Source organism: Diabrotica virgifera, chromosome 2 (genome assembly GCF_917563875.1).
Source record: "Diabrotica virgifera virgifera chromosome 2, PGI_DIABVI_V3a".
In the NCBI taxonomy this organism is placed as follows: Eukaryota; Metazoa; Arthropoda; class Insecta; order Coleoptera; family Chrysomelidae; genus Diabrotica; species Diabrotica virgifera.
In genome coordinates this window covers 29439177-29463328 of record NC_065444.1, presented here as the reverse complement: position 1 = coordinate 29463328, position 24152 = coordinate 29439177, and the positions used below count along the sequence as shown (strand labels likewise).

Below are 24152 nucleotides of genomic sequence, written 5' to 3'. Positions count from 1 at the left end.
CGAGATACGGGATGTTGAATTTTTTCTCACAAATTGACGATTTATTTATTGCTTTAAAACCGGTTAAGGTATGCAAATGAAATTTGGTGGGTTTTAAGACGCAGTTAAAGCACATTTTTTTTTACATACAATTAAGAATTAATATTCACCATTGGCGCGCATACGGGTAATTTGACCGATCATATTACCCGTATGCACGCTAATGGTGAATATAAAATTCTTAATTTTATGTCAAAAAATCCGCAATAACTATCTCTTAAAACCTAAAAAATTTCATTTGAATATCTCAACTGGTTTTAGAGCAGTAAAAAATCGTCAGTTTGTAAGAAAAAATTCAACATCCCGTATCTCGGAAACGAAACATTTGCAAACATACGTTTATAAAGCAAACTGTCATTATTTTTTCATGCAGAATTACCCCTTAAAGTTTGTTGCACTTATTTAAAAACACCGTGTATTGATGAAGAACATATCGAGTTGTTAAAGTACCTAACATTTTTATTTTTCAACATAAACGAATGAATCAAAAAATAAATATTAAGAAAACCTGAAACTGTGGTTGGGTTGTAATTTCAGTATTTTATAAATCTAGAATATTCCACAGTGTGATGCGTACTTTGAGAAAAAAACACAGTTTGATTCGTACACCCGGTATACAATAAAAATTTACCTGTTTAGCAACAATTTTATTACACCGATATTGTTAAAGAATCAGGATATAGCATATTAAAAAATCACTTAAATCAGCCAACAGGCTTAGGAAATACGAGACATCAATAATGACCAAATTTTTAAGTGGGCCAATTTCTATGCACGTAAGTCTATACAGTATGTAAATCTTTCAGCTGGACATAGGGAATATACATTGAGATAATCGTGGCAACTGCGCTAACCTTTGTTAGTTGGAGCTTCTGTTCGAGTACGAGTTTTTGGTGCAATAGAGTTGTTAGCGAACGAATATAATGAGTGAGTTTTGAAGCAAGGGTGTCCATAAATAAATCAAAAACAAAGTTTATGATTACTGAGTTGATAATTTTACTTTCATTTTTAAACTATTTTTTATTTAAAAACTAATTTCAAAACTAAACAGTTTTCCAATTCCCTTAGGAAAAAAATATTTAGATACTACATTGTCATATTTTGACGTTTATTTGTGTCAGTCGAAATGAGTTGTCAATTTTAAGGTTAATGCCCCTTAATGCTAACAAACCTATTGTTATCGAGAGAGCTCAGTTGCCACAATTATCTCAATATAATACAATGTATGTATTTATGTATCTAAATATATACAATGTACGTTCCCTATGTCGAACTGGACGATTTACGTACTGTACATATACGAAAATGCGACAGCTGTTAACGTCCATTACATGACTGAGAAGATAAAAGTGAAAAAGACAGTTTATGTTTCCTTTCAATTCAGAGGCGATACACAATCTCCAGACAGCTGTTTCTGTGTTATGACGTCCTCAGTGGAGTTGCGTTCACACCTCTGAAGAAAAACGATAAAAACAAGATAAAAATTAGCTGAGTGGCTGGGAGATACTTTGTCGCCAAAACTATTTATAACAGTTATTGAGTACGTATTTAAAGGACTAGAGTGGGAATCAAAGGGTATAAGTATCGATGGAAAGATATTACATCATCTCCGATATACCCGTGTTGAGCTGCCCCCCACCCACTTGCAAAAATTAAAAAACAAATAGCCCTGATTTATGAGCTATTTATGAGCTCTCATATTCCGCAAACTAAAAATTTTGACCTCGTTCCACTGAGCAGGAATTTAATACCCTAGTGGGGGGGGGGGGGGGGCTGAGTCAGCCCCCCCCACTACTTAAAAATAGGAATATTGAATCGGTTTTTGCGGCAGAATTACGAGCTATTTATGAGCTCTTGAAATTATATAGTTTCGATTTTTGAGCTCATCCCCTTCACCCACAAACAACCCTTTAATTGATTTAACTTAAGAGAAAGATGCTGAGAAAACTTAAAATATATCGTATTGCGGATATAATTCATATAGCTTATATACTCTAAGAATAAACTATTAAATCAAGAGCATTTCGATTATTGAGCTACAACCCCTTCGCAAGAAAACCACCCTATCTTCCCGGCTTAAGAGAAAGTTGTACTTAAAATGCATTAAACTAATTATTTGGCGACTACATATCATTTAATAATTTATAACCTTCCAAATTACGCGCATTTAGATCAGTAAATTGCAATTTATTTTGTATAGTGCAGTCACTGAAGGTAAAAATCAACGATTACCTTCAATTTCGGTGAACCTTCATCGATTTTCACGAAAATTGGTCAGTAGTTAGAGGATACGTCAAGAAACAAAGGTGACATGGTACCACCTTGCGCCTTTACCCTGAGGGTGGATACCGCCCCTTCTCGAGGGTGAAAATTATTTTATAAAAAATAAATGCACAAATCAATAAAAGAACAAATTAAAAGCAAAATTTATTATATAAAGTTATTAAAATAAGTCAATAATTTTTAAGTTATTAAAGATCAAAGATTTTAATTATTTGTGAAAAAAATGCATGTTTTGAAGAGGTTTTTTGTAAATCACTGAAAAACTTTAAGTTTTTACAAAAAATTAATAGTAGTTTAATTCGTATAGCTTATATTCTAAGAATAAACTCTTAAATCACGCGTCTTTCGATTATAGAGCTACAACCCCTTCGCAAGAAAACGGCCCCATATTCCCGGCTTAAGAGAGAGTTGTTCTTAAAATAATTTAAATTAATTATTTGGCGACTACATATCGTTTAATAATTTATTAGCTTGCAAAATATCCGCATCTCAATTATTGAATTGCCATTTTCTTTCTATAGTGTAGTCACTGAAGGTAAAAATCAACTATTACCTTCGATTTCGGTAAATCGCCATTTATTTTCACGAATTGACAATAACAACTTGGGGTTTTAGCCTGGGGTATATGTCACCCCTTCTCGGGAGTGAAAATTACTTTATTAAAAATAACCCCACAAATCGAGAGAGGGACAAATTGTAAGCAAAATTTGTTATATAATGTGATTAAAATAAATCAATACTTTTTGAGTTATTAAAGATCAAATATTTTAATTTTTGGAAGAAAATGCATGCTTTAGAGCGATTTTTCATAAATGACTCAAAAACTGTAAGTTTTTACAAAAAAGTTTTCATCACTAAAATTGAAGCTAATAAAAAATATAATAAATTGCTTACTTGAAAAACCCTTTAATGTTAATTTAAAGTAAGTTATTGGTAATTAAATGTATATTTTTTTCCGCGACTGTTCAAATCTAAGGGTTCAAGCTTAAATAACGGGAAAGAGATGCATTTTATAACACTTAGGTACTACATACTTGTCAAAGTACTTAGAAATACCTATGAAAAATAAGATCCAGAAAAAGTTGATAGTATCAAAATCCGCTCACCAATTTTCGTGAAAATGAATGGAGATTTACCGAAATCGAAGGTCATAGTTGATTTTTAGCTTCAGTGACTGCACTATAGAAATAAAATGGCAATTCAATAATTGAGATGCGTATATTTTGCGAGCTCATAAATTATTAAACAATATATAGTCGACAAATAATTAATTTAAATTATTTTAAGTACAACCCTCTCTTAAGCCGGGAATATGGGATGGTTTTCTTGCGAAGGGGTTGTAGTTCAATAATCGAAAGGCGCGTGATTTTAGACTTTATTCTTAGAATATAAGCTATACGAATTAAACTACTATTAACTTTTTTGTAAAAACTTACAGTTTTTCAGTGATTTACAAAAAACCTCTTCAAAACATGCATTTTTTTCACAAATAATTAAAATCTTTGATCTTTAATAACTTAAAACGTATTTACTTATTTTATTAACTTTATATAATAAATTTTGCTTTTAATTTGTTCTTTTATTGATTTGTGCAGTTATTTTTTATGAAATAATTTTCACCCCCGAGAAGGGGCGGTATCCACCCTCAGGGTAAAGGCGCAAGGTGGTACCATGTCACCTTTGATTCTTGACGTATCCTCTAACCACTGACCAATTTTCGTGAAAATCAATGAAGGTTCACCGAAATTGAAGGTAATCGTTGATTTTTACCTTCAGTGACTGCACTATACAAAATAAATTGCAATTTACTGATCTAAATGCGCGTAATTTGGAAGGTTATAAATTATTAAATGATATGTAGTCGCCAAATAATTAGTTTAACGCATTTTAAGTACAACTTTCTCTTAAGCCGGGAAGATAGGGTGGTTTTCTGGCGAAGGGGTTGTAGCTCAATAATCGAAATGCTCTTGATTTAATAGTTTATTCTTAGAGTATATAAGCTATAGAAATTATATTCGCAATACGATATATTTTAAGTTTTCTCAGCATCTTTCTCTTAAGTTAAATCAATTAAATGGTTGTTTGGGGGTGAAGGGGATGAGCTCAAAAATCGAAACTATATAATTTCAAGAGCTCATAAATAGCTCGTAATTCTGCCGCAAAAACCGATTCAATATTCCTATTTTTAAGTAGTCCTATTTTAAGTGGGGGGGGGCTGACTCAGCCCCCCCCCACTAGGGTATTAAATTCCTGCTCAGTGGAACGAGCTCAAAATTTTTAGTTTGCGGAATATGAGAGCTCATAAATAGCTCATAAATCAGGGCTATTTGTTTTTTAATTTTTGCAAGTGGGGGGGGGGGGCAGCTCAACACGGGTCTCCGATATGCCTATACCATTGTTATTATAACAGACGTCTTACTAGCTTCAACAAGTACAGCAAGTAACACAGAGAGTCGTTTTATAGATAAACCATGGAAAACAAAAATGATGATCAAATCTCGTCCCCAATAAACTAATAGAAATCGAGAAGTCGCCCATAGAACTTGTGGAAAAAAACCAAACATGCGAGCTACTCAGGAGAATAAGTTTAGGTTGAGTTGCATTCGGAAAAATGAGAGAAGTGTTAAAAAAAATATATACCAACAATCCATATAAAAAGGAAAACTTTTAACCTGTGCGTTCTACCAGTCCTCACATACGAAGCACAAACCTTAGCTCTCACAAAAACATCAGGTGAAAAATTGAGGACACACAGGACACAATTGAGGAAACAGAAGAAGATGGAAATATCTGGAGGGGGCCTATGTTTAACAATGGACAAATCAGAGCTGATTGATGATGATGATGATGTCATAAATTTATCATACTGTGCATTTCGAATATACGAGCTAATACAAATCCGAAAAAAGTATACATGTCCACTATTACATACTTGCTTACCTCCCCTATGAAATCATCATATATTATCCTATTTGATTCTTGAGGATTGCTTCTTGCTTTTGTTATTCTATTGTGTCCAGAAAACCTGTGTAATATTTTTGTCTTTTCAACCTCTGTTAGGGCCCCATTGCATCCACCGCATAGATGGCCCAATGCCGGCCCTACAAGATGTGTAAAGTGTTAAGTGTATTAGGTGCTACTATAATATTATGCGGTCTACCCCTAAGATGCGCTCTACTTGTGCAAATTTATTATAGTGTACAGAATAAGCTAATTTTGTGTTTTTTTCCCAACTAAAATAGTAAATTGATATGAATAAGTATTAATTTTTAAAATTTATGCATTTAGTTCACTTGGTAAAAATGTTTTGCCGATACCTGTAGGTGCAGCTAAAAAACACCCTAATATTTTCTCAGAAGGGTTTGCACATAATAATGAAAATCTTTACAAAGTGAATTAAACTCATGAATAGGAAGAATTATTATTTTAATTGTACAAATTAATACTTTGTCCTATCAATTTACTATCTTAGTTGGGAATAAGTCACAAAATTGGCTTATGACAATTATTATGACAAAGTATTAATTTGTAAAATAATTAAAATTATAATTCATATGACTTATGCGTTTTATTCACTTTGTAAAGGTTGTTTTGCCGGCACTGTAATATAATACAGGTTATACACCGCATCCCTCGGTAGATCTCACGATATAGCAGAAACACGACGGTAGACCGCATACTATAGTGGCACCGTGTATTAAAGGTTTTAGGTTTTTAGGATGTATGATACACTTATATGGAGAATGACAAATAAGACATTAAGATGCAGTGATTTATAATGAGTTAACACGGTTTTAGTACATAGTTTATAATGCATTGTATATGCACTTAATGATTTAGAATTAGGTTAAAGACAGTGTGCTGGAGAAAACAGGCCAGTCAAAAAGTTTATATAATTATCAATATTTTTTCGAAATTAATTTGTTGTAAATCATTCTTTTACAATATTCTATTCACATGTGTCTTTATCTATGTATGTATATCAGTGGCGTGCTGGAACTTTTCAAGCGGCCCGGCGATTTTATAGAAAAGCGGCCTCCCATCCTCATTTTACCTTCTATTATCAGGATGTTTTATTCGGTATTTAAAAAAACAAAATTATAAATTATTTTTAAATCAAACATAAAACTTTGAATTCAATGATTTTTTTCTTAATTTGCTATATTTTTTCATTTAAGAATAATAAATCTTACAAATAATAATTGACATGAATGACAATATTGTATGCAGTAAGGCAGAAACCATAATTTCCTAAATAAATATAATATGAATTTGATGTAATTAAGGTACAAGTAAAATAAAATTGAGAATTTTTCAATTATGTATTAAGTTGCATTTTAGTAAATCAATTAAGTCGCGTTTACACGATGACAATTGGCGAGACAATTGTCAGAAGACAACTGACTGGCACGAAATTATTGTCTTCGTCTAAACACTTCAGGCCAATTGCCTTGCCAACTACCCTCGCAATTGGCCCAAAATTCAGTTGTCTCCGGGAGTAGACTGAGGACAATGAGCTGCGCCCAGTGAGTCCCCCCCCCACCACTCGAAATCTCAATTGTCGCGACAATTGGCGCCATGTGAACGGTGTAGGCCAGTAGTGCTGTCTTGTTTTTTGCCAGTTCCCTCTAGTTCTCTTGTGCCAGTCAAAACATACACGTAGTTTGTGTTATTTGTGTTACGTCTGGTTATTCTTGAGCAAAATGGCACCAAAGTGGAGTGACAAAGTCATTTCCTTGTCCACTCCCTCTTCTTATGTAACTCCTCTTCTAGCACATTGCAAGACTCACTGATAAATTCCCGGTAAAGTTGATTTAACATTAGTTTTAAGTCCTCACCGGACACAACAGATGACGAGCAGTCGGTCATGTTTTAGCTGTCTACTGCCATGGCAATAGTTGGCCCCGTATAAACATCTTCTCGTTCAACTGGACTGGCCTCCGACAATCCGCAACCACGTGATGACAATTGTCCAATGACAATTGTCTCGCCAATTGTCATCGAGTAAACGCGGCTTTATACAAGAGAGTACAAATACAAGTACAGTACAAATAATTTAATTTAACAATATTTAAAATGTTAATACAACGCAATAATCTAAATATTATTTTGCAATTATTTTATAAAATAATTACTTAACTCTCGATCAATAATTTCCGCATTAAAATAGATTTTTGAGCAAATTCGTCGATTATTTCATCATTTTTAAGCTCATACAAAGCTTCTTTTTCTATAGCCATTAGCATAAAAATGATCTTGTGTTAAAGTACTTCTTAACCGACTTTTTATGTATTTCAATGTTGAAAATCTTTTTTCGCAAGATACTATTGTGTCACTAAAGAGTTAATAAATGCTTTATATTATACTATTTAAATTTGGATAAGCTTACTTCATACTTTCTGTAGGCTGAACATATGCATTAACTCCATCTTCTATAATCTCAGTATTTTGCAAAATCCTATTTTTAATACAATCCATTTATCAGCAAAATCCATGAGTTCTTCTGTAATTGCAGTCGCAGATATGGTAGGATAAAACTTTCTTAATTTTTGAGTAAATGATTTAAATGCCATCAAAGGTATACCATTTTTTTTATTGTTTCAAAATTTCTAGGATGTAGAGTGCTTATATCATCATAAAACGATTTGATTTGTCTTGATCAAATCGTTTTAGATACTTTCAATAATTCGGTCAAAAATGAGCAAGACGTTTTTCCAGTTTTTAATTCTGCAGAGTCCATACATGTTTGAAGGAAATTGGAAAATATAAAACCATAAATATACTTGTATGTATGAAAATAAATAATATCTGTAGCAATCTATTTATGTATATAGACTATAGAGTTTTACTCATTTACTTAAACTGTATTTCACAATTAAAAAAATTGATTTTTTTAAACGTTTTATTCATATTATTAGCAAAATTAACATCCGATTAGAAATTAAAAAAATATTTTTTTGTTACATCTAAAAATGTTTGTGAAAACCTATCTGACCGGCCTCAAGAGGCCGCAGCCTCTCGGTGATTGCACCGATTCATTTATATGGCCAGCACGCCACTGATGTATATGACATGACATAAGTACGGAAAGTAAGCAGATATTTGAAGGGGTATGCCTGATCAGGTATAAATTTCATACTATTTGGAATAGTTCTTATCTTGCTCAATAACAGTCACATTTAAAGCAGGTCAGATAATTTCTGGAAATCTATCCGCTTCAAGTTATTGTACGAATATCCAAACTATGTAGGGCCAACAAGATACGAAAAGAAATAATTGACGATGGAGGAAATTTTATATTTAATGTAAGAAATTAGTCAACATGAAAATAAAGATAATCAGATGTACAAAAAAGTGGATAAACAAATAAAATACAAAATTAAGCAAGTCAAAGGAAAATGGTTAAAATAACACTGCGTAGAAATAGAGGACTATCAGAAAAAACATGATAATTTTAACACACACACATAAAAAAATTAAAGAATTAACTCACAACAATAGAAAATGTTGTTCTGAAGCCATTTCCTTGTGGCAATTTATGAAAAGCAATAAATAACAATAGAAAAAAACGGCAATACTGGAAGATACAAATGGGAAACTAGTGTTAAATAAGTAAACGAAAAATTAAAGAGATGAATAGAATACATCAATGAGTTGTTCAAACATAATAGAACAGAACAGATAGAAGTAGAAATTAGAAAAAGTTTTACTTTTTAAAATCAGGTCAAGAAATTTTCATATGTAAGTAATTATATAGACGATCTTGTTGAAGACATATAACAGACGATCTTGTTGAAGCCATCGATATATTCCTTAATAACAATTCCAAATCTTCACCAAAAGGTGCACTTCGAGATATACTCATAAAAAACAAACCAAAAGTCTTTGTAGTCCAGGGCGCATCTGTTTTGAGATGGACGTTGAGAGGTGACTCAAATTTTTTTGCAGAAATTGCTTGAAATTAAATCAAATAATAATATTTGAGTTATCCTCCCTTTCAAAAAGGTCCGGAACATTGTTTAAATAATCAAAATGTCAAAAAATAAAGGAAAAATTCGATTTTTTTCTTTGTTTTTTGATTATAACTTTAAAAGTATTCATTTCCGAGAAAAGTTGTATAAACATAAAAGTTGCGTAAATAAATTTCCAACAATATATAATAGGTTAAAAATTTAAAAAATAGTCACCCTAGTTGCAAAATAGCAATGATTGCGAAAAAACCATGCAAAAACAAGTATTCGCATTTTACGTTTTTCAACCATTTATGCTGCACTTAATACCTTCATATTTCACCCAGAAAAACTTTATGATACAGTAAAACAATAGTGTAAATTTCATTAAGATCGGTTTAATAGATTTTGCAAAATAAATTTTGCAATCCAGCTCTCGCAAAAAAAATTCATTTTTTCAAAATGTTACAGGACTGAAAATAAAGCAGATAGCAAGTTGAAAATTTTTTGCTTGTAGAAGTGTACTGTACCTTTCATTTGCAATTTGCAAAATTGAAATCGATTAATTACCACGGCGTCAGGAAATTTTTTAAATGAACATTAATTTTTGGTGCTACGCGCAGGAAAGCGGTGTTCGATTCAGACAAGTTGATTTCCACCAAGATTTCTTTCAACTTTTATCTAATATATTATTTTCTTACTCTATATTTTGTTGTATTTTAATATTTTAATTCCACAAAAATCAAACTAATTTTATTATTGTTTGTGAAATATTGTTTAAACGATTGCATATGTTTAAAAATAATAAAATTTTATTCTCTAAGGTAAAATATATGAACAAAGAAAGTTTTTGCTAATGAAAGTGTTATTTCAAAGGATAGAGTATGTGTTTTTATTTTGCAATAAACAAATTTATTTATTTATATCGAAATGTAATAAAAATTAAAATGTATCAATCATTATCAAAGGTCATTGAAATGCCCAATCAGAGCAAACTATTCGCTGTCCTGCGCGTAGCACCAATAGATAATGTTTATTTGAAAAAAATCTTGACGCCGTGGTGTTAATCGATTTTAATTTTGCAAAATTGCAAATGAAAGGTACAGTACACTTCTATACGCAAAAAAATTTCAACTTGCTATCTGCTTTATTTTCAGTCCTGTAACATTTTGAAAAAATTAATTTTTTTTGCAAAAGCTGGATTGCAAAATTAATTTTGCAAAATCTATTAAACCGATCTTAATGAAATTTACAGTATTGTTTTACTGTATCACAAAGTTTATCTGGGTGAAATATGAAGGTTCTAAGTGTAGGATAAATGGTTAAAAAACGTAAAATGCGAATACTTTTTTTTGTATGGTTTTTTCGCAATTATTGCTATTTTGCAACAAGGGTGACTATTTTTTAAATTTTTAACCAATTATATATTGTGGGAAATTTTATTACGCAACTTTTATGTCAGTACAAATTTTCTCGGAAATGAATACTTTTAAAGTGATAATGAAAAAACGAAGAAAAAAGTCGAATTTTTCCTTAATTTTTTGACATTTTGATTATTTAAACAATGTTCCGGACCTTTTGAGAGGGAGGATAACTCAAATATTATTATTTCATTGATTTTTAAGCAATTTCTGCAAAAAAATTTGTGTCACCTCTCAACGTCCAAATGTACTAATATTTTTACAGATGCGCCCTGGTCTATTGGGCCTGAGTGATAGAGTTACTATTATTCTAACAAAAAATGGAACTCGTGGAAAACTTTATCTGCATATGATCTTCTTCTTCTTCTTCAAATGCAAATCCACTAATGGATGTTGGCGATCACATTTTCCATTAACTCTCTGTTTCTTGCAATGTGGATCAGTGATTGTATGTCGGTAATCCCTGTCCATTGCCTTATGTTTCGGAGCCAGGACATTTTCTTGCGTCCTATTCCTCTCTTGCCTTCAATTTTACCCTGGATTATAAGTTGAAGGAACTGGTATTTTTCGTTTCGCATGATTCGTGACCCAAATACGCCGTTTTTCTTTTCTTGATGTTTTCGAAAAGCTGACGTTCTTGGTTGATTCTTTTAAGGACATCCACATTTGTGACTTTCGCCGTCCATGGTATCTTTAGGATACGGCGATAAAGCCACATTTCGAAGGCTTCTAATCTGTTTATATCCCTCGTTTTGAGTGTCCAGCCCTCTATGCCATATAGCAGCACCGACCACACGTAGCATTTAGTAAACCTTAGTCTCAGTGTAAGGTCGAACTCTGAGCAGCTCAGTACCTTCCTGAATTTTACGAAAGCTTGTCGAGCTTGCTCAATGCGACATTTTACTTCCCTGTCCGATGCCCAGTCTTCAAAAAGCCACGTTCCTAGGTATTTGAATTTGCTCACTCTCTCAATGGACTTAATATTCAGTGTTATGGTGGAGTTTTCAAATGCATCCAAGTTTCTGGAGATGATCATGAATTTGGTCTTTTTGGTATTAATCTCTAATCCCATTCGCTTACTGTATTCTCCGATTATAGTAACAAGTTGTTGAAGATCTGCTATGTTGTCGCAAATTAAGACAGCATCATCAGCATATCGTATGTTGTTGATTAATACTCCATTCACTTTGATTCCCATCTCTGCATCTTCCAAAGACTCTTGAAATATGGCTTCCGAATAAATGTTAAATAAAAGAGGGGAAAGCACACATCCCTGCCGAACACCCCTTCTTATATGTATGGATTTGGATATAGAATTGTCTATTTTTAATTGTGCTGCCTGATACCAGTACAAGTTTTCAATGCATCTTATGTCTTTTTGGTCTATATCAAGCTTCTTGAGGATCTGCATTAACTTGTGATGTTGGACACGATCAAACGCTTTCTCGTAGTCTAGAAAGCACAGGAATACGTCCTTCCTCTGATCGTAACAATTTTGGACCAACACCTGTGTTGCTACTATTGCTTCTCTTGTTCCCAAACCTTGCCTAAACCCAAACTGAGAATCACTGATGTCCCATTCACATTTTTTGTATAATCTTTGATGTAGTATTTTTAAGAATATTTTTAAAGTGTGACTCATCAGGCTAATGAGTCTGTGATCCTCACATCTTTTTGCATTGACTTTTTTGGGTAGGGCATATGATATGATACAAGAATAAATGAAGGTTTGAAGTAGGCGGAGAAAGGTATTAAAGTATTAAATATCCCTACTGGCTTTCGCGAATTAATTTATTATTTATGGATTTATAATTTATTTATTTTGGAGGGTGAGTTTAACTTTAAATGAAAAATTGACCATGTCTAATTATGTAAATATTTTGAGCGACCTATTTTCGCACATGCGCCGTCTATATTACACGTTTTAGTTTTATTTATCTTTACGTATAATTAATTATTTATTATATGCTTAGTTATTGATTAAGAATTATGGGCCATCGCTATAAAGAGCGAGGTTTCTATCAATTTAGTTTTATGATCTATATTACACATGTATGTACTATGTATATCTACTACTACATTTGTAAAATTTTAATCTTTTAAATTGTAGTTCCAAGACAAAAACTTTTGGTTTAGGTAAGTAAATTTTAACAAAGGGCCCAGCCGGGTAAGATGGTGAAAAGTGCCCACAACTCGATTTAAATTCCATATAGACCACTTTTTAGCACATATAGAGGAACTCACTTTCTGAAATTTTTAGCCCCCTAGGTGGTCACGTGACCCCCCTAGAGCCTAATTAGGCTTTTTATGTTTTTATTTTTTATCTCAGCCGCATAAGGAGCTAGCCAAAAACTTTATTTAAAAAAGTTGTAAGTTTCATAAAGATCTATATGAATTTTTTTTGTATTTTTTTTGGCGGGAAATTCGAATTTTTAGAACAATTTTAAACTTTTAAATAACTCTGAAAAAAAACTAAGACACTCGTTTTTACGAAAATCAATTATAACGTGTATTTTTGCACAATATTTCACCCTGAATTTTTTCAGATTTTTAAAATTGGTGAAACGTACCTTTAAAAATAAAAAAACCGCATTTTTTCGGTTTTCTTTTCGTTTTTTGATACAATTTTATACATATTTTTCAAAAAAGGTAACACCGTCACTAGAATAGGTAAAAAACTGAAAAATAATTGGGATTTGCTTTATAACATTTTTTTGTAACGCCATCCATTTTTAAGATACAGGGCGTTGAAGAAAACAAAATTTTACACAGTTTTTACGATTTTGCTGAAACTACTGGCAACATTGTAATAAAACTTGGCGCATTTTAAGAGGTAATTATTGTGCATGTTTTGACATACAATTAAGGATTTGATATTGATCATTGGCGCGCATAGGGGTAATGGTCGGAACTTTTTAAAGAATAAAGATAGTACGTCACTGACATATTTCAAATTAACAATCGTTTTTGAATTCCTCATTCAATTTGTGACAAAAAATCTATCTTCTTATTTTTTCATACGAGGCGCCATTTTTATTCAAAAAATAAAAGATCTTAATCCTTACAAAGCATTCGAACTTCTAGAGTACAATAGTTTCTACATCTACATATATCTACATAAACTCGTACATCCATTATAAAAATTAATTCGAATACTTTGGAAACGTTAAGATATTTTATTTTTTGCAACAAGACGGCGCGTCGTATGAAAAAATGGGAAGATAGATTTTTTGTCACAAATGGAACGAGGAATTCAAAAATGATTGTTAATTTGAAATAGGTCAGTGGCGTACCATCTTTTTTTCTTTAAAAAGTTCAGACCGTTACCCGTATGCGCGCCAATGATGAATATAAAATTCTTAATTGTATGTCAAAAAATGCACAATAACTACCTCTTAAAACTTGCCAAATTTTATTGCAATGTTGCCAGTAGTTTCGGCAAAATCGTAAAAAATGTGTAAAATTATGTTTTCTTCAACGCCCTGTATCTTGAAAAAGGATGGCGTTACAAAAAAATTTTATTAAGCAAACCCCAATTATTTTTTATTTTTTTACCTATTCTAGTGACGGTGTTACCTTTTTTGAAAAATATGTATAAAATTGTATAAAAAACGAAAAAAAAAACCGAAAAAATGCGGTTTTTTATTTTTAAAGGTACGTTTCACCAATTTTAAAAAACTGAAAAAATTCAGGGTGAAAGATTGTGCAAAAATACACATAATAAATGATTTTCGTAAAAACGAGTGTCTTAGTTTTTTTTTCAGATTTATTTAAAAGTTTAAAATTGTTCTAAAAATTCGAATTTCCCGCCAAAAAATAAAAAAAATTTTTTCATATAGATCTTTTTGAAACTTACAACTTCTTTAAATAAAGTTTTTGGCTGGCTCTTGACGCGGCTGAGATAAAAAATAAAAACATAAAAAGCCTAATTAGGCTCTAGGGGGGTCACGTGACCACCTAGGGGGCTAAAAATTTCAGAAAGTGAGTTCCTCTATATGTGCTAAAAAGTGACCTATATGGAATTTAAATTGAGTTGGGAGCACTTTTCACCATCTTACCCGGCTAGGCCCTTATTTCTGAAAGACATATTATCTAATAATAAATAACAATATTATTATATTACATTTTCAAATCCCTTATTTAGAAATATTTATTATTTGAATGCCATCTCCGCATTCAGATCAATTCAATAAGCTTCATATAATTTATTTCAAATTGTTTATATATCTTGCACATATTTGGCAGCTGTAATATCCCTCTTGTATACTTCTTTGGACTCGATCCACAACACAATATCGATACAAGATCATAAAATATACCACGATTTTTAGAGAAATCTTTTCTCCTCCATCTTTTTTGTTGGATATTTATACAGTATATGTTGTGTGTATACGTTTTGCTGTATAATAATCTGTGTGTAATAACTACCGTATTACAGCCCTATTCTCCCACGCAGTAAAGTTTTTCTTACTATACATAATTAACGAGAGATTAAAATCAATACTTTTACCACAGATCCTCCAAGAACAATGTGAATTGTGGATGTTTCCCTTGAAGAGGAACACAAAGACAAATTCCCAATCTCAGACAAATTATTCAAAAATCTAATTTTATATAGGGTGTCCAGAAACTCTACCGACAAACGAAGACAGGAGAATCCTCAGATAATTTTAAGATATTTTAACCCAATTCACCTAGTCCGAAAATGCTTCCTAAGGGAGCTAGAGCTCTTTGAAGATGGCGTCTTGTAATTAGTTTTTCTTAAATAACTCCAGAACGCTTCTATTGAGAAAAACGAAAATTGGTACACATATTTATCTTCCAGAGATAAATCGACTCCATGTATTGCGAATTTCTAGTACCGGCCATAGGCGTCCGCGTCCGTTTTGGGTAGGGTAACAGTAATTTTATCGCATAACTTTTTTATCATTAATTTTTAAACATTTTTGACTCTGGATTATTAAATTGTGAAGTATTCTACAACTAAAAGGTACTCTTGTTTTAGGTCGATAAGACACACCATTTTCTAGAAAAATCGATTTGAAAATTTTTCTTTTTTTGAATTTCCAAAAAAAATTGTTTAGAAATCCGAAAACTGGTACGTTTATTTATATTTCACTGATGAATCGATTCTATTAATTGCAAATTTCTAGTACGGGTCATATGCGTCCGTTTTTGGTAGGTCAACGGCTATTTTATCGCATAACATTTTTGTCTTTAATTTTTAAGCATTTTTGACTCGAGATTATTAAGTTATGAGGTATTCTAAGCCCGGCCGCACATCAAAGAAACATGAAACGTAAATTACGTTTCATGGAAATAAACCACTGCTAAACAAATATATATCCGGCCATTTATGAGACTCTCCGAAAATAAAAATGTGTCATGAGTATGAATCACACTCGTTTCATTAGTAGGCGGACTTTGAGATTTTTTTAGTAGTGTTTTCTTTTCATGAAACATGTTTTTCGTTTCATGTTTCATGTTTTTCGTTTCATGTTTCTTTGGTGTGCGGCTTGGCTTATACTAAAAGTTACTCTTGCTTTACGTTGGGAAAATACTCCGTTTTTTTTAAGTTTTTTTTTAAATTTCTATTCAAAATCAAAAGACTAAAAATTTTTATATCGATATTTTTGAAAACCGTGTGTCCTACCGACTTAAACCAAGAGTATATTTTAGTACTAGAATACCTCACAATTTAATAATCCAGTGTCAAAAATGCTTAAAAGTTAAAGACAAAAAAGTTATGTGATAAAATAACCGTTGCCCTACCCAAAAGGGACGCCTGTGATGTATGTAAATAGGTAGTATTCGGAACGCACTCAAGTTGGTAATATTGTAAGAGTGACGTGACAGTGACAAGTACAGTGAAGCGGAAATAAAACCATTCTGAATCTAGACACGATAGATACAAGTTGTTTCATTATAACCTCTCCTCCAAAGTTAACCTAGGAACCCTACCACGTGTTACATTATAACATTACATGGTGCCGAACTAAATCGAATACGTTAAAAAAAAAAGAAGATATAAGTGCAATGGAATTCAAGGCAGCTATAAACTCGATGCAAATGTCAGGTAACGTGTATGAAAATTGGAAATTCTTCATACAAAGATTCAAAAACTACTTATCAGCTACAGAATTAACAAAGAAACCTGAAATAACCCAGTGTGCACAGCTATTACAGTTAATAGGGGACGAAGGGTTCAAAATATATAACACGTTTAAGTTCTCAACAGAAGAAAAAGACAAGTTAGAACTGTTTATAAAAAAATTTGAAGCACATTTCAAGCCAAAAAGCAACGTGTCAAATGCAAGGTATTGCCTGTTCACCAGAAAATAAAGAAGAAGGTGAGTCAGTAGACAAATTTATAACAGATATTATAAACAAGGCAAAAAATTGTGAGCTAGAGAATTTGGAGGACAGTCTGATTAAGACTTGCATAACTTGTGGGGTAGCAGATGAAACGATGAGACAGAGACTATTAGAAGAAGATGAGATGAGCTTGGAAAAAGCAATTAATCTGTGTAAAAGTATAGAAAGTTCGAAAGTCCAGTCTGAAAAAATGAAGTCAGAGGAGGTGCACTACATAAAGAAAAGAAATTTCAATAAGAAATATGAAAATAGAGAACAGTGGGAAGACAGAAGAGTGAATCCAACTCATTCGAAGTCCCAAGACGGCCAGTTCAATGGTAAATCTGGAAGCAGTTCAGGGTGCAGTAGGTGCGGAATGGAGCACAGAGGCCAACCATGCAAAGCATATAAAGCTAAGTGTAATTTATGTAATTAAATAAGGCATTATGCAAAAAAATGTTTTCAAAAACAAATTAAGTATGTAGATCTAGATGATTCAGAATCAGATGATTTGTTTATAGGCTTGGTAAATACTAAAAATAGCAGTTTTGATGATGATTTCATGATAAATTTTGAAGTTAACAAGCGTAAATTAAGCTGTAGATTAGATACAGGGGCAATGGCAAACGTAATATCAATAAATAAGTTAAATTCTCTAGAAGTTAATGTTGAACTACAGAAAACAAACTGCAGGTTAACGACATTTTCGGATGAAACCCTTAGGGTCATTGGAAAATGTAGTTTAGAATGCAAGTATAAAGATAACATGTACAACATAATGTTTTATGTGGTAGAAATTAATTCACCAACGGTATTAGGTCTTCCTACATGTAAAGCTTTAAATATATTAAAAAGAATCAATACTATAGAAAAAAGTGAAAATAATTTGAATTCTAGAGAAGTTACATTTAAAAATGATTACTCTGATGTGAAAAAAATATTTAAAGAAGTTTTTTCAGGTATAGGCTGCTTGGATGAGCCATACAAAATCATGCTAAATGAAACTGCACAACCAGTTATACATCCTCCAAGAAAGATTCCACTACAATTAAAGGAGAAACTAAAACTTGAATTAGCTGAAATGGAGAAAAATGGAATAATTGAGAAGGTTGATGAACCTACAGATTGGGTCAACTCGATAGTCTTGGTAAGAAAACCAAAAAATAATTCCATAAGAGTTTGTATAGATCCTAGAGACTTGAATAAAGCTATCAAAAGAGAGCACTTTCAACTCCCTACGATTGATGAAATAGCTGCAAATTTAAAAGGTAACGTTTATTTCAGCAAGCTTGATGCCTCAAAAGCATTTTGGAGCATAAATCTTGATGATGAAAGTAGTAAATTATGTACTTTTAACACTTGCTATGGTAGATATAAATTTTTAAGACTGCCTTATGGCATTAGTTCAGCAAGTGAGGTGTTTCACAAAAGATTCAGTAAAATATTTAATATGGAGGGTGTAGAAACATATATTGATGATTTAATTGTTTATGGCTCATCAAAACAACAACATGATAAATCTTTATATCAAGTTTTAGAAAGAGCTAGGATAAATAATGTCAAATTTAATTATCAAAAATGTAGTTTTGGTGTAAAAAATGTAAAATTTTTAGGATTTAATTACAATAAAGATGGTCAAAGTGTTGATAGTGATAAAATTAAAGCCATTCAAGATATGAAAAAGCCAGAAAATAAAAAAGACATACAGAGATTATTAGGAATGATAACGTATTTGTCTAAACACATAAAAAATTTGTCAGACTTAACCGCACCTCTTAGGGAATTAATTAAAGAAAATGTAGAATGGCATTGGTCACATAAACATGATGAATGTTTTAGTAAAATTAAGGAAATAATTTCAAAAAGCCCAGTATTAAGACATTTTGATATAAATGAAAAGTGTTTAATATCGGTTGACTGTTCAAAAGACTCAATAGGAGCTGTACTCTTACAAAAGGGTCAACCAGTAGCTTACATATCAAAGGCTTTAACTTTAACACAACAAAATTATGCACAAATTGAAAAAGAACTTCTTGGAGTTCTGGTGGCATGTGAGAAATTTCATAATTATATATATGCTTCCAAGTTTGATATAGAAACTGATCACAAACCATTGATATCCATAGTGAAGAAACCCTTAATGAATGCGCCACCACGACTTCAAAGAATGTTATTTAAATTGCAGAGGTATGATTATAATCTGATGTATAAAAAAGGTAAAGAATTATATATAGCTGATACGCTATCGAGATGTTGTTCGAAATTGCCTGTAATAAAGAATGATTTAGATATTGAACTAGAATCACAAATTTGTTTAGTAAGATTAAACATTAATGTTTCAAACAATCAACTGCAAAAAATCAAAGAAGAGACTAGCAAAGACAAAACTTTAATTGATCTAAAGACTTTCATAAAAAAAGGTTGGCCAAAAGAATTAAATAATGTACATAAAGATTTAAAAGCATTTTTTAAGATTAAAGATGAAATAACCTTCTTTGATAGTTTGTTGATGAGGAATAGTCAAATTATATTTCCTCATGTAATGAGAAAAGAAATGTTAAAAATAATTCACTATGGCCATCAAGGAATAAATAAATGTAAAATGTTAGCTAGACAATCATTATATTGGCCTTCCATGACAGTTGACATTGAGAATGAAGTTAAAGGTTGTCCAATTTGCCCACAATTTGAAAATGCAAAGAGAGAACCTTTGACTCCACACAATATCCCAGAACTCCCCTGGGAGGAAGTTGGCTCTGATATATTTTACATAGGTCAAAAAAGTTATTTAATGGTGGTAGATTATTACAGAAGATTATTATTAAATATCCAGAAATTTGTCTGTTGAACGATACAACCAGTTCAACTATAATTACACATTTAAAATCGATATTTGCTCGTCATGGAATACCAAAAATATTTTACTCTGATGGTGGACCACAATACACAGCCAATGAATTTGTTAAATTTTGTCAAGAATGGGAATTTAAAAGCATAAAGTCAAGCCCAGAAAATCATAGATCTAATGGTCTAAGTGAAAGATATATTCAAACCTACAAAAAAGCGCTAAGAAAATCTCTTAGAGATGGTAAAGATACATATTTAACATTGCTACAACTTAGAAATACACCAATTGATTCAAATTTACCATCACCATCTCAACTTTTAATGTCACGAGTACTTAGAACTCAGATTCCCACCACTGAAAAAATTCTAAAACCAAAATTATGTAATGCTAAAATAGTAATCAGCGATTTTCAGAAAAGACAAAACAGTCAAAAAGCTTATTATGATAGAGGGACAATAAATTTAAAACCGCTTAAAAATAATGAAAAAGTTTATATTAAAGATAAAAACAAATTGAGAGAAGGTCTTATCACACATAAATTAAGAGATAAAACCTACTCGATTAAATTAAGAGATTCTGGGTCAGAAATTGCAAGAAATAGACAATTTTTAGTTTGCATTCCTGCAACTTCTGACGATGAACATTCAGATAACGAATCTGAAACTAGTGAGTCACAAAATTTTGAAAGTGTCTCTGATAACCATTCTGATCATCACTCTCCAATAAACTTACCTCCACAAACCTCTTCAGGTCGAATTGTTAAAAAACCTGATAGACTAGATTTATAAGTAATTTTATTATAAAATAAAAGGGGGTAAAGGATGAATGAAACAATTGTGGAAATTTATAAGTGTTTATTTAAAGATTTGTTAAAGAAAGTTATGTTTATTTTGTCATTATAAAAAGAGGGGGATGTGATGTATGTAAATAGGTAGTATTCGGAACGCACTCAAGTTGGTAATATTGTAAGAGTGACGTGACAGTGACAAGTACAGTGAAGCGGAAATAAAACCATTCTGAATCTAGACACGATAGATACAAGTTGTTTCATTATAACCTCTCCTCCAAAGTTAACCTAGGAACCCTACCACGTGTTACATTATAACATTACAACGCCTATGATCGGTACTAGAAATTGGCAATGGATGGAATCGATTTATCTCTGGAAGATAAATATACGTACCGATTTCTCTTTTTTTTTTAATTGAAGCGTTCTGTAGGTATTTAAGAAAAACTAATTACAAGACGCCATCTTCAATGAGCTCTAGCTCCCTATGGCTGAAGTGGTTATCCAGCACTAAAATGATGGAATCATTTGCTTTGCATGTCTTACAAAATGACACAGCCACTCAAAAAAAAGTTCTGTATGCATCCATCCGTTTTGGGAACATTTGTATAAAGCATCAAGAAGTCCATTTTTCACAAGTGTTATAGACATCCCTTTACGAGGATAGATCAACATAGGGGAATATAATTTCCTGCAGCACTCATGCAGAAAACGGCTAAATGGCTAAAAATGGTAATGTTAATATTTACGATTTCATTGTTTGCGGGGGAATCGTGCGCACTCCTGCGCACTATTACCCCTTTATGTCTGAAACAGCAAACATCATCACAAACAGAAAACTGATGAACCATATAAACCAACAGATGCATCAAAATGTACGGAAAACAACATGAGTTTAAACAACAAGTTTAAACCGACTGAATAAAGCATACAAACTTAACGTCTTAATTTTTGAAACAGAAAAATTAGAAGAATTCTAGCAATTTTCAATAATCGGATCTCGCTTAGTCCACGTGCATCGATCGACGGAAGATAATGGCGTCATCTGTTCAACAGATCGGCTGAAAGGTGTAGGACTGGTTGGATCCATAAACTCTTACGGAATTTGAAATATATTGCAGCGCACGACTACCCGCCGCGCACCATTCCCTTACTCATTTCAGTCCTCATTATTTTGCCACATACCGTAAATAGTAAAAGAGCTCTAGAAAGGTTGGGACTTCGATGGTCAGACCAAATAAAGAGCATCACCGGTTACTATTTGTCTGACGTAGGGTGTAGCAGACCATGTCCAGGATAGCAACCATATAGCAAATACCATACCATCACTACATCTTTAGAATGGATAAAGGATAGAGGAGAAACACGAAGCTGTTAAGGGCCTACGATTTTTTGGACATTTAGAGGATAGGTGAATATGCTTTTAATAGATTTTGTTGAAGCAAGTAAATCTGCGCATATAGTATGGTATAGTTAGACCCAAACCCAGACATCCAAAGTGAAAGTTATCCTCCAACACCAAATTGTTCTATATGGTCCACATAATGTTCAGAAAAAAGTCACACCATTTTGAGCGTCGGGTTTGGGGGGGGGAGAGGGGGGAGGATTCTGCAAATTCGTAGTTTTTTACGTTTTTCGTCAATATTTCTAAAACTAAGCGGTTTAGCATGAACAACTCTCTACACAAAATTGTTCTACATTAAATTTGAAATAAAAAAGGCCCTATGCATAACCCTTCTAAAATGAACGGTTCCAAAGTTACGGACGTAGTTTAGTATAATTGGTCCAAAAAAAGGCCTAACCCAGACATCCAAAGTAAAAGTTTTCCTTCAACACCAAATTGTTCTATATGGCCCACATATTGTTCAGTAAAAAGTTACACCATTTTGAGCGTCCGGTTTGGGGGGGAGATGGGGGAGAAATCGGTAAAATAGTAGTTTTTTTAAGTTTTTCGTCAATATTTCTAAAACTATGCTTTAGCGTAAGGAATGTTCTATAGAAAAATGTTCTACATGAAATTTAAAACAAAAAATGTTCTATACATAATTTTTATAAAACCAACGGTTCCAGAGTTACGGAGGGTGTAAAGTGGAGGTTTTCGATACTTTTTATATTTACCGATTCCTCCCCCATTTCCCCCACAAACCCGACGCTCAAAATGGTGTGACTTTTTTCTGAACATTATATGGACCATATAGAACAATTTGGTGTTGGAGGATAACTTTCACTTTGGATGTCTGGGTTTTTGGTATAGTTATATCATAAATATTGCCCAGAAAATATAAAAAGTATCGAAAATCTCGATTTTCACCCTCTGTAACTCTGGAACCGTTGATTTTATAACAATTATGTATCAAACATTTTCTATTTTAAATTTCATGTAGAACATTTTTGTGTATAACATTGTTTACGCTAAAGCATAGTTTTAGAAATATTGACTAAAAACGTAAAAAAAAACTATTAATTTACCGGCTTCTCTCCCATCTCCCTCCCAAACCGGACGCTCAAAATGGTGTAACTTTTTACTGAACGATATGTGGACCATATAGAACATTTTGGTGTTGGAGGAAAACTTTTACTTTGGATGTTTGGGTTAGGCCTTTTTTTGGACCAGTTATACTATACTACCTCCGTAACTTTGGAACCATTCATTTTAGAAAGATTATGCATAGGGTCTTTTTTATTTCAAATTTAATGTAGAACAATTTTGTATAGAAGGTTGTTCATGCTAAACCGCATAATTTTAGAAATATTGGCGAAAAACTTAAAAAACTGCGAATTTAACGATTTCTCCCTCCTTTCCCCCCAAAGCCGACGCTCAAAATGGTGTGACTTTTTTCTGGACATTGTGTGTTTTCATATAGAATAATTTGGTGTTAAAGGAGAACTTTCACTTTGGATGTCTGGGTTATGCCATCTTTTGGATTAACTATACTATACTAATATAGCGACCTGCTTGTAAATGCTCTTCAACGCTCTATATTCGATATATTCATTAGCGGAAAACCAAATCATATTACAGACACCAAAGTAGGAATTGTGCAAATATAAATGAACTATAAAAACTGTATTTTTATCACGAAAAAAATTGCAGTGGTACTTTCAAGATAGGTAAAAACGTGTTTATCCGACATTTGGCTGCTATCTTAATAACAATTTGGTGATATTTTACAAAATTGTAGTTACGTTGTAAAAAGGTTCGGTGTTAAGATGTTTTAAATCCATTCAATTTAATGTAAGTAAATCTATCAATACAAATTACGAAATAAGATGTTATATAGTAATTATTTATGAACTATACAAGTTTCATTACAATGATATACTTTTTTTTCTAACGTCTTCTTCTTCTTCTTCTTCTTCGCGCGACTATGATTACTCCTGTTTGTCTACCTCTTATTCTGTTTCAGTTGTTGTTGACTGTACATTGTCTTTCCACCTTTTCTGCGGCCTTCCAACGGGTCTTCTTCTAT

General features: G+C 32.2%; 1 protein-coding gene across 2 annotated transcripts in view; it reads right to left on the bottom strand.

Annotated features, from left to right (window-relative positions):
- Positions 1-24152, bottom strand: part of LOC126880027 (protein unc-93 homolog A) — an 88386-nt gene that overhangs the window by 26313 nt on the left and 37921 nt on the right. The window contains exon 3 of one of the 2 annotated variants that reach the window (XM_050643557.1): positions 5263-5423. The exons of the other annotated variant lie outside the window; for it this stretch is intronic. Coding sequence (XP_050499514.1) covers positions 5263-5423 — 161 coding nt within the window. The remainder of the gene's footprint in view (positions 1-5262; positions 5424-24152) is intronic. 2 annotated transcript variants of the gene reach the window in all.